Source organism: Anas platyrhynchos, chromosome 11 (genome assembly GCF_047663525.1).
Source record: "Anas platyrhynchos isolate ZD024472 breed Pekin duck chromosome 11, IASCAAS_PekinDuck_T2T, whole genome shotgun sequence".
Lineage (NCBI taxonomy): Eukaryota > Metazoa > Chordata > Aves > Anseriformes > Anatidae > Anas > Anas platyrhynchos.
The window spans coordinates 22,247,175-22,257,971 of NC_092597.1; the positions used below are offsets into that span (position 1 = coordinate 22,247,175).

General features: G+C 44.1%; 1 protein-coding gene across 1 annotated transcript; it reads left to right on the plus strand.

Annotated features, from left to right (window-relative positions):
- The first annotated feature begins 675 nt into the window (after positions 1–675).
- Positions 676–6,282, plus strand: MTFMT (mitochondrial methionyl-tRNA formyltransferase). Its single transcript, XM_038185090.2, is given in 10 exon segments — positions 676–896; positions 1,489–1,701; positions 2,109–2,231; positions 3,277–3,379; positions 3,925–4,000; positions 4,541–4,632; positions 4,732–4,813; positions 5,475–5,557; positions 5,830–5,996; positions 5,998–6,282. Coding segments are annotated over 10 exon segments (1,176 nt in total). The 5' UTR covers positions 676–690; the 3' UTR covers positions 6,029–6,282.
- The last annotated feature ends 4,515 nt before the right edge of the window (positions 6,283–10,797 follow it).

Sequence of the window (10,797 nt, forward strand, 5' to 3'; positions counted from 1 at the left end):
CATCTGCATTGGAGAAAGGGAAGAACCAGTGGCTGCAGTGTTAGCACCCCTTTTTGCCTGGATATTTCTTTATGTTAACTCAGCACTGATGCCAAGCAGTATCAGAAATGTGTCCAGAAATGGGTTACGATGTTGGTGAAGTGCTTGGGACACCAGTCCTGTGAGGAGCAGCTGAGGGAACTGGGGGTGTTCAGTCTAGGGGAGGCTGAGGGCAGAGCTCATTGCTCTCTGCAGTGACCTGAAAGGGAGGTGTGGGGAGCTGGGGGTCGGCCTCTTCTCACAGATAACCACTGATAGGACTACAGGGAATGGCCTCAAGGTGTGCTAGGGTGGAAATCAGGACAAATTTATCCTCAGTGGTCAGAACGGAGAGCTTAGGGATATGGTTTAATGGGGACTGTTAGCGTTAGGTCAGAGGTTGGACTCGATGATCTTGAGGTCTCTTCCAACCTAGAAATTCTGTGTGATTCTGTGATAACAGGTTGTGCAGGGAGGTGGTGGAGTCACCATCCCTGGGGGTGTCCAAGCTTGGACGTGGTGCTTGGGGACACGGTTTAGTGGGCGACAGTGGTGACTGGACCAGCAGATCCTGAAGGGATTTCCCAACCCTAATTACTCGCTGACTGCACGATAAAACCCCGAGGCGTGGAGGCGGCACCTAAAACCGACAGCCCCCCTCCCCGCCCCGCCATGGCGGCCCCGCCTCAGCAGCGCCATGTCGTGACGCCCCCCGGAAGCGCCGGAAGCGCCGCCATGCGGGGCCGGCTGCTGCGGGCCTGGCGTGAGGGGCTGAAGGCGGCGGGCGGCGGGGCCCGGAGGGAGCCGCCATGGAGGGTGCTCTTCTTCGGCACCGACCGCTTCGCCGTCACCGCCCTGAGAGCCCTGCAGGCCGCCAGGTACCGCTCGGGTAGCGCCCGGTGTCCTGGCTGCCGCCATTGAGGGGGAGCTGGGGGAAAGGGGGTGAGGGGGGTGAGGGAGGGCAAGGGATGGGGGGGCACTGAGGAGAATGGGGGAGGGCTGGGGGTGAGGGGAGGTAGGGTTGGGAGAGGGTTGGGGCTGAGGGGAACGAGGGAGGGCTGGGGGTGGAAGGGATGGGGAAGGGAAGGGGCTGAGGGGGTCGGGGAGGGGCAGGGATGGGGTTCAGGGGGTGCTGGGGGAGGGCAGGGCCCGTGGGTTGGTGTGGAAGGGAGGGGAGGCACCATGGGGTGGGATGGGGACCGTGGAGATACGTGTGGGACCGTGGAGAAAAAGCAGGGGTGGTAAGGGGATGGGGTTTGGAGTGGGGGGTGAGGATTGTGGGGATTGGGGACAGGGTTTGGGATTGAGAGGGGAAGCTGGGGTGGTGAGGGGGCTGGGGACCACCTAGTGGGTAGGACTTGAAGAGGTGGGCGTTGTGGAAACGGACTGCAGCAAGGGGTGGGTGTGAGCCAGCCTTTGTCTCTCCTTAGCTCTGCCTGCATGAGTCCTTCAGTGCTTTGTCCACCTCAGGGAGCCCAGCAAGGACTTGCTCGTGTCCAGGTTGGAGGTGGTGACCCTGCCCTCCCGCCTGCCCAGAGGCCTGCCCGTGAAGAGCTGTGCCCAGGAGCTCCAGCTGCCTGTTCACGAGTGGCCGCACACGGGGCCTGTGGGGCAGTTTGATGTTGGTGTGGTGGCATCCTTTGGACGGCTCCTAAGCGAGGACCTTATTCTGCAGTTCCCATAGTAAGTGAGCTGACAAGACATCTGCCACTGATTCATTAGAAAAAACGGGCTCCACTTCTGAATGTCACTGTAATCAGTGCCTGGGATTTGTAGCAGGCAAGGTGAGCTTCTTCCCAATGGTTATCTGCTTAGCCTGAGTCCTGCTTCTGTCTCTGTGTTGATGGAGAGCTATGGAGATGTTCAGCGTAATATATTTACCTTTCTTCCCCTCTTGTCTCCCTTTCTGTATTCACTGAAAGGCTGAAGATTATGTGGTGTGAATTTTCCTGTAAGTGCATAAACCAGTAACACGTCAGAAAGTCTGAGCAAATAATTCCTAAGGTAGCCTCAGTGTAATCGGTGCTGCACACCCATTTGTATGCGTTTCAGTTCTGTTCCTATTCAAACTTTAAAATACTCCATTTCAGTGGCGTGCTGAATGTCCATCCCAGCTTTCTCCCGCGATGGCGTGGTCCTGCACCGATAGTCCACACGATTCTTCATGGTGACAAAGTGACTGGGGTGACAATTATGGAAATCAGACCAAAGAGGTATGTTAGACGTGCTTCTCAAAACAACTCGCTGCTGCTGTTCTGTGTAATCAATAGTTTCTTTAAAATATATGTGTTGAAGGGTTTCAAACTTGAATATTGGAAATTTTAATCTGACCGTATCAGATTTCCCACAAATACGGTATTTAATGAGTTCATGATTTGTACTCCAGACTGCTGTATTAAAGGCTTTTTTTTTTTTTTTTTATTGATGGAAATACTCAGTAGTCACGCCAGACAAAATGCTGCTTTTTTGTAGAAATTGATTCCCAGTAATCTTGCTTCTTTAAATGTGTAGCCAATATTAAAGCTGTGTCTTTAGCTTATTTCAGAAATAAAGCAAAGTGTAATAATGTAAATAATAAAAAGGATTTATCTTTTTATTGTAGCAGCGTGTAGCAGTTTTGGTAGCACCTTCAGCCTGTTTAGATTGTTGCCAGCAGCAGCAATCCCAGCCCTGTTCTCTATGTTCTCTAACTTTTAGCATTATTACAGGGAGCAGACACAGAACAAATAGTCACACAGCTGGATTAACAATTTGGTGTGATGTTACAGAAAAGAGTGAGTTTTCAGACTTCAGAGTTGCCCGTAACATGTGACTGTAAGAGAGAGCAATAAACTGCTTGCCAAGGGATGAGGGAGGTATCATCTGTTTTTAGCTTTAGCACAAACTCTTGCTTGGATGGCTTGTAAAAACACGTTGTCATAGCTTGATCTTTTCTTTGTTAGATTCTTGACTAACAGTAGATCTCAGAAGTGTGAAAAATTCTTCCTGAATAACTCAGGTTGTTTCTTTTGAAGTCTTGTACTTGTGAACTGTAAACTTTGTTTTGTTGAAACTTGAGTATTGCTTACCTATTTAAGATTTATCCAGCTTTCTTTTCCCGCTTTTGCCATGTTGGGCCAAATATTAAAATTTAGTTTTCTTGCACTGTCAAATAGGTGAACAACAGGTAACGAGTAACTGAGTTAATGTATTTAATGTATGCTTTTGAACTGTTAATAGTTTCTCCTGCAGTACACTCATGTGTTTTCTGCCTTGTAGGTTTGATGTAGGTCCAATTATTAAGCAAGAAGAGTTTGCTGTTCCTCCCCACTGTACTACAAAGGAGTTGGAAGAGATACTAGCAAAAATGGGTGCAAACATGGTAAAGTCATGCAAGCTACTTGTCACTTCTGACTAATACTTTGCTTTTAATACTTGTATCCTACTATTTTTCTTGTTCTGCATTGACTGTAATTGTTAGGAGGAGAGTGATCTGAAAATTAGTGTTTGTGAGCTCTTTCTTGTAGTAAGAGGAAAGCTGAGTGGTATGTAATGAGCCATCGGTAATGGTCCTGTGTGTTGCTCTTCTAATAAGTGAGGAACTTGCATGTTTTGTGTGGAAAAACTGCAGTTGCTTCTTTTATTGAAACAAATATTTGTGGTTTTTCAGCTTAAGTATCAGCTTCCATGCTGTTCTAGGGTTAACATCAGACTGCTGATCATCCAGAAAAGAATATTTGTTTATTTAATTGTGATTGAGTAGAAATAATGTATTTACTGTGTTTGTTTATATTATGTAAGGCCTGTGACTATAGCGACACAGTTTTCCTTAGAAATTTTCCCTTATCTTATGAGGAAGTTTTACTGATGAAAAATTAAATACTGTATTTGTATTTGCTAAAATTCTGTACAAAAAATATTTTGCAGCTCCTGTCAGTTTTGAAACACTTGCCTGAAAGCTTAGAAAATAAAAAAGAACAACCAAAAGAAGGAGTAACATTTGGTAGGTACACATTTTATCTAATACAACTTGTTCATTTTTTTTTTTTCTTTTATAGCTGAAGAACTGATTATTCCTGCTAGACTGGGTTTTATTTGTTTGGATACTTTTCTCAGTATGATCTTCCCGCTGCTACCTCTGGCTTAGTCAGAGGGAAACTCCCCTCAGAATTCTTCAAATTTGCTACATCAGTGTTTGTTGTTGTTCTTTCCCAGATGTTTCAAGTGCAACATCAAATCTCTAGCAATGGCATGAAATCTGATCTGATTTATTACTCTTTGTGTTTGTAATGCCAACAAAAGTGCTCAGATGTGCTTGTAAATATGCATTGAGTTTGCACTGTGTACTTAAGAGGGCAACTGGGAATAAAAGATAAGTAAGCCAACCTGGGTTGTTACAGACAACAAATGGAGAAAAGAGCTTGTAAAGTACTTAGGGCTAGACGGTGAACCTTCCATTTACCAGGATGAAATCAGTACAGCTATTTGTGTGCCAAAAGATGCAAAACAAAGTACTAAATCTTTTCATTTCTTATTCTTCTAGCTCCTAAAGTATCTGTAGCTAAGAGTTGTATCAAATGGGAAGAGCAAACAGCTGCACAAGTAATACGGCTGCATCGTGCCATAGGAAGCATGGTAAGAGTGGATTTTTGTAACCCCTTTTCTGTCCTCCAGCAGATCTGAGTTTCGGATATTTTAACTGATGGCTGAAACTCAAGTTGCTTCTGTTTCCAGTTTCCTTTGCAGACACTCTGGAAGGGTAGTCCTGTTAAGCTTATGGATTTTGTGGAAGTGGATAATATTCCTGGTTTTGCTGGTATGTACTCTTAATTTAATCTGTAAAGTTAAATTCTTGTGTCTTTGTAAGCATTAGCTTTGTACAGATTGTTAGTACAATCTTGTACAATTTTGTACATTGTACACAGTTGTACTAAACACATACTGCTTCCTGGAACTCCAGTAGAACTAAGTTTCACATGTGCTCAGATTCCTGCAAGTTTCTGAGCACAAATACAAGCATAAGATGAATTTTAAGGGCAGTCCTGCTTTGTGATGATGTTGAGTGAACAGCAGGCATAGTCCTGTGAATCCTGGTATTTGAGGATTTTAATCCTATAATGAGTTGAGAGATCCTCTTCTAATGCCATTGTCTGTGGATCTCTCAAGAGGAAAGCTATCCCTGTGTGTACTGCACTTAAACCATTTTCTGTAGTCGCCGGTGAGTCTGAGAGCCTTGTGTGCTCTGAGTGCTGTGCCAAACACACAGATGTTTGGCTACTTGTGGATGAGACAGGGAGCAGTGCTTGAGAATGACTGTTCTGATGCTTTCCAGCTCATTTCTGTCTAATAAAACACAGAATACAATAAAGTATTTTTGAGCAAAATAGTAATTCAGGGTAATTCTGCTTAAAAGAGGCGTGTTTCAAACTTTTTGCTTGTTTATATAAAAATGCAAGATGATCTTGCTTTGCTTTCAGACCAAGTATTAAATGACGATGAAGCTGTTCCTGGTTCACTACTGTACCATAAAGCGTCCCAAACACTGATAGCTCGTTGCAAGGTAGGCTTCTGTTTGTTTTATATGAGGTTTTTAATATTTTTGTGTAGCTTAGCTTTTAATTGTCTGTTGTTATTCACTGAACTAGTTTAGCTTAGCATCATTCTTTTTATTTGATGCCACAAAGAACTTATAATTTCCACAAAGTCTTTTTGTTTGCAAGTGAGAATTTTGACTCATAAAGTAAACTTGATGACAGTAAACAAAATGTGTTTGTAAGTCAATGTGGTGAGTTAAAGATTATCATACTTAAACACTTCTGTTTTTATTTTTAGGAAGGCTGGGTTGGAATCAAAACAGTCGTGCTAAAGAAGAAGCTTAGAGCAGTTGACTTCTACAATGGGTACATGCACTCCTGGTTCCAGCAGAGCTCGAGAGCTGTTCATCAGGAATGCAGATTTCAAACACTCAGACTTAGCCCAGCAAAAAAGACTCTCAAAGAACGAAATACTGGTGCAGGCTATAAAACAATAGATGTATCTTAAAAGATGTCTGTAAGTTAATAGTAATATAAAAATATTTCAATGCCCAGCTGTAGTGTTTAACTTGGTTTAGGGTTTTCCTCCCCAGAATGTTTGACATGACGTCATCTGCGTGTTTTCATCATGGTGCTGAGGATGTTCATTTCTTTTTCCCCATTAAGGAAGAGGATCTCTGAACGTTGAAGACTGAATAAATTTCTGTTTGTGCTGTTGGGTAATAAATTTATTTTTATACGGTGCTTTCAATTTATTTTGGGCAAGCTGTGCATGGTTACCTTAATCTAGAAATATTAAAATCCCTGTCTTAATATTTAGTTTCACAAAAGCAAGGTTCTCGGAACAGAAGCTTGTTTCATTGCTAAATCATATTTGGAGCAGTGTAGAGTTGGTTATATGCCTCTGTCCGTTCTGTTTGCTAGGTGGGATTTTCTGGGAAGTCTCATATTCCATGTGATCAACCATTCATTTTTTTTCTATTGAACCAGACCAGATAGATAAGACCTATCTTGTCTGTAGATTAGTTCTCTTAAGAGCTGCTGCAGCATTATTTGCTCAATTTATTCCCTTTTCTTAGCTTCATGTTGTCACAGAAATACTGTAAGCCTAAAAAGAAAAAAAAAAATAATTACAGGACATGCCCTCTTTTGCATGTACTTCTGGCTCTTTAGATATTTCAGGGGATTCGTGTCTTTTCAAACACTCATGTCTGAAAGTTAAAACTAAAGTCGTGTTGAATTCATGAGGTTTACATCAAGGTGACAGGAGCTTGACATGCTTGAGTGTGACTCATTCAGAAAGAAACCAAATTTAAAAAAAAAAAAGTTGTTATATAACATGGATTAAAATGTTTCTGAAGAAGCATCTGTTAAAGCAGATGCTGCAGTATTCCTCTTTCATTGCCATTGGTGCAACAATTAATCTGCCTCTGACAGGTTTTCTGGAACGCGTGATCCTCCAAGAAACCCGTGCCTGTAAATGCGAGTCAAAAGCTGGAAACAGCAGTAAGGTGGGAGTTGGAATTCTCTACAGAAAGCCCCTTTGTCTCTGACCACAGATTCAAGGGTGCAACTTATGCTGCAGTAATTTTAAAACTTTTGAGAAATTTCTTTGGAAGTTCTTGTAACTTCCTCACGTCCTTTCCTGTTTTTGAACCTGCTCTGGCATCAAAATAGCAAAGCTTTATCTATATCCCAGTGTGGGTCCAAAGAAAGATCCTCTGAAATCACTTCAGAATTTACCAAAAATACCATTCCGCTCTTGTGCAGTGTTTAAATTATTCAGAGAGCAAAACCCTTTGATCAGAGTGGTGTGCACCGTGTAGCTTTGCATGCATTTCCAAAGTGACATGGAGCAAAGCAATGTTATTGCTGGGTGGCATTAATGCTGGTAGCTGGAATATCAGTTTCCACCTAGCAGTGTCTTACATGTTAGCATCGGGGATAATCTGTAGGGCAATTTGTACGTCTCTTGCCAACAATTTTAGATTATGCCTCATGTGAGATCTGTTGCTGTTAGTCACTGGTGGCAGGTGGTAATTTCAGTTCTAAAGCACATGCCGACAGTGAAGAGTTTGTGTTTTACAGGGAGTTTGAGATGGCATGCACTCAGAAACCCACTAGATGGGGCTCACTGCATCTCTTAAGGGGAAAAAGCAGGTCAGCTCGGCAAAAGATCTTGAAAAATCCGATTCAGAATGTCTTCAGCCAGTTGTTTGATACCAAATAATTCCTAAACAGTGAGGTAGCCAGGATACCTATAGCTTTTTAATTTAATTTTCTCAGAGTTCTTTTCTATACAAGAGGTTTTCAAAGATTAAGCAGTTCCTCATAGCTTAACAGTTAATTGTCCTATCTCAAAATGTGCATGGCTTTACCCCAGTTGTTTTTATGGAGGAAAAGAGACTAAGATTAATTTATTTTTTATGGAGGAAATCTTTGACGTGCTATTTTTGACATGGTAGAGAAGCTTTAAAGGGAATTGGTGTTCCCCAGGCAGCCGTTAGCCAAAATATCTCTCTGGAAACTTTGCCTTCACCTAGCTCTGTAGGGATTTAACCCAGTAGGTAATGAAAATCTGATTATTTTTGCAGAACAGACAAAACAAAAATGGGGCATTCACTGATGAGGTGTGGAATAGCATGTCAAGGTTGGCTCTGGAACATAGGCAGGGTGATTCAATCCCCAGGACCACTGCTGAGGTCAAGCACAGTCACCCTGGCAATTGGAAAGTGATACTAATGAAATAAAACAGCTGTCCTCCTCTCAGAGAGAGGAAACATAGCAGAGGTATTCATAGACCCAACATCCGCTACGGCTCAGTTTAAGATCAGTGAAGCCAAATTGCTGGTAGAACTGCAAAACTTTTGGATACCAGAAGGGTTCTGGTGTTGGATGGGGATGATTTCATCTTGAATTTCAAGTGAATGTTAAGGGGAATGATGTTTCCTAGCATGCTGATGACTAGCAGTTGGATGCATCTGTTCTATAACCAAACCCTACTACTCCCCCTGCTTCCTTGGAAACTTTATTCCTGTCTTCTGCTGAATAAATTTCAAAAAGTGTAGGTGATTAATCAAAGGAACACTCAAGACTTAAAATTGTTGTTTGTAAAATCCATGAACAATGTGAAGGTTGAGGCTAGATGGGAATCTCACTTCTTGTGTTTATCTGAACTGCTGACAGCCTGGTAGCTTCTGGGAGGCAGAATTTTCTCTTTCTTAAAAACAAGGGGAGGGATAGGTCATCAGGGTTGGAAACCAAGTAACCTTAATGGAAGTTTCTGTGCCATTAGCCCCAAACTTACTGATGTTTAGGAGCCAGGTCTCCTGCTCCAGACTGCTTCTCGAGGTTGGTGGTCTGAAAGTTAATGCACAGGGAGGAGCTGAGTTACAGCCTCCCTGCATTCCTGGGGCTGATGCTCTCCTTTGATATGTGGGAGTGTGCCTGAGGTTTCAGGTTGCAGAGGGGACACTGCAGAGCACTGACCATAAACACAGCGCCAAGGAGCTGGAAGTCAGAACTCACTACAGCATAAAACTTGTGCGAGGGGTGGACGCTAGGATCTGTTGTAGCTTTTCTCCTAGAAAAAAAAACTCTTGATGCCTTTGGCATGGTGACTTATCAGTGGTGAAGAAGTGTTAGCACCGAGTGGTGTTTTTTGGCTGGTTTTCTCTTAATAGCATGTCAGTGCCTACGTTGGAAACCTCTGTCTTGCTTTGCATCCAATGCACTCTGCCAGCAGCCTCCTCTGAGAGCTCAGGGGCTCTGAGCGCAGAGAAATTTGTTTCTCCAAGTCGGCGTTTAGCTGCAGTGGGGGACTGTTTGGGGAAACTTGGAGAGCTTCTTGCTGTTTGATGGATGGGCAGGATTTCAGGCCGTAGGTCTGTGACCATTTAATTGCTGCTAAACAGAAATTTCTCCCCAAGAGACAGAGCCCTGAACTCTGCTGTTTGGTTCTGCTCGGCACCCGTGCGGTGCAGGGACCAGCCCCTGAGCCTGCTTTCCTCTGTGGAACTCCTGGGTTGGTCTGTAGAAGTCATTTGTGTTACTTCACCCTCGAAGTGATGAAACCAGGGCCAGGATTTGGCCGGCTGGCTGCGGAGGAGGAGGGGAGCGGAGAGAAGAGGCATTTCTCTGCAAGTCTGCAGTGCAAGCCAAGAGCTCTGTGGGAAGGTCCGAGCTAATGCTCCCCACTGGCTGCCTTGGCCCAAGCCCGCGCCAAGCTCTTGCAGCAGACTAGACACAAAAGAAAACACACGCAGTCTAAATTCATTGGTATGAGAAGGATGTGCCAGAGTATTCCACAGCGCTTCTTTTCTCGTTTCTCTGAGATAATTGTCAATTTACATAAAAACATGGATTATAAGGTGTTTTTTTTCTTTTCAACCATAGTTCAGGCTGCGTTGGCACTGCACTGTGTTTAATACCTGAGAACCTGTCCAGAGCTTGCTAAAGGCTATTGAAACATTCACCAGACCCTTCATGAGCTGTAGGTAAGACACAGAAGAGATCTGTAGCAGAATTGTCTCAGAACTGGAGCGGATTGAGTGATAAGAGAGAGGGCAATCCACACTGGAGCATGTTTGAATTCAGCTTTAATTCAGGAACACTGGGCACGTTTTTGTGGTCTCTCAGTGAAGATTTCAGTGTTGGAAGCTTGTCTGCACCCAAAAAGTTTATTGACAGGAGTACATTTGGGTGTAAACACAGTGTGTTCTGTGCTGGAGAGGTCCTCAATTGCTCTCTGGAAGTAGTGGGGGGGGAGGCTGTAGGGTTTGGTAGGGCAGTGATGGGTCACTGTGTCTGACCCCTTCTGTGGCCATCTGTGCTTTCAGCTAGGAGCAGCTTTTTATCCAGCAGTGCTGCTGAACGTGGAGGGGAACGGAACTGTTTCTGTCCCTCCTAGCCATGCTTCCACGTTCCCTGACTTGCTGTCATCCTTAAAGCCCTTTCCCCCCCCATATGGTCCCCCCTCTGGGAGCCCAGCTGCTCCCTTCTAGTGCTCATCCCTGCTGCTCTGCACCCCCTAACAGTCGCTGCCTCTCCACATCTCTCAATTCTGGTGCTGCTTGCGGGTCAGAGACTGGAGATTCCCTGAATGCAGCGTGCTGTGGCAAAGCCCCGGACTAAAGGGAGCAGCAGCTACCCACCAAACCCCTTTCCCATACCCAGGATCAGTCTTGCATTGAAAAGCTTTGACCTATTTGTTGAAAAGAAACTCTGCAGATTATTCTGTCAGCTCTACGCATGGTTTATTTACTTG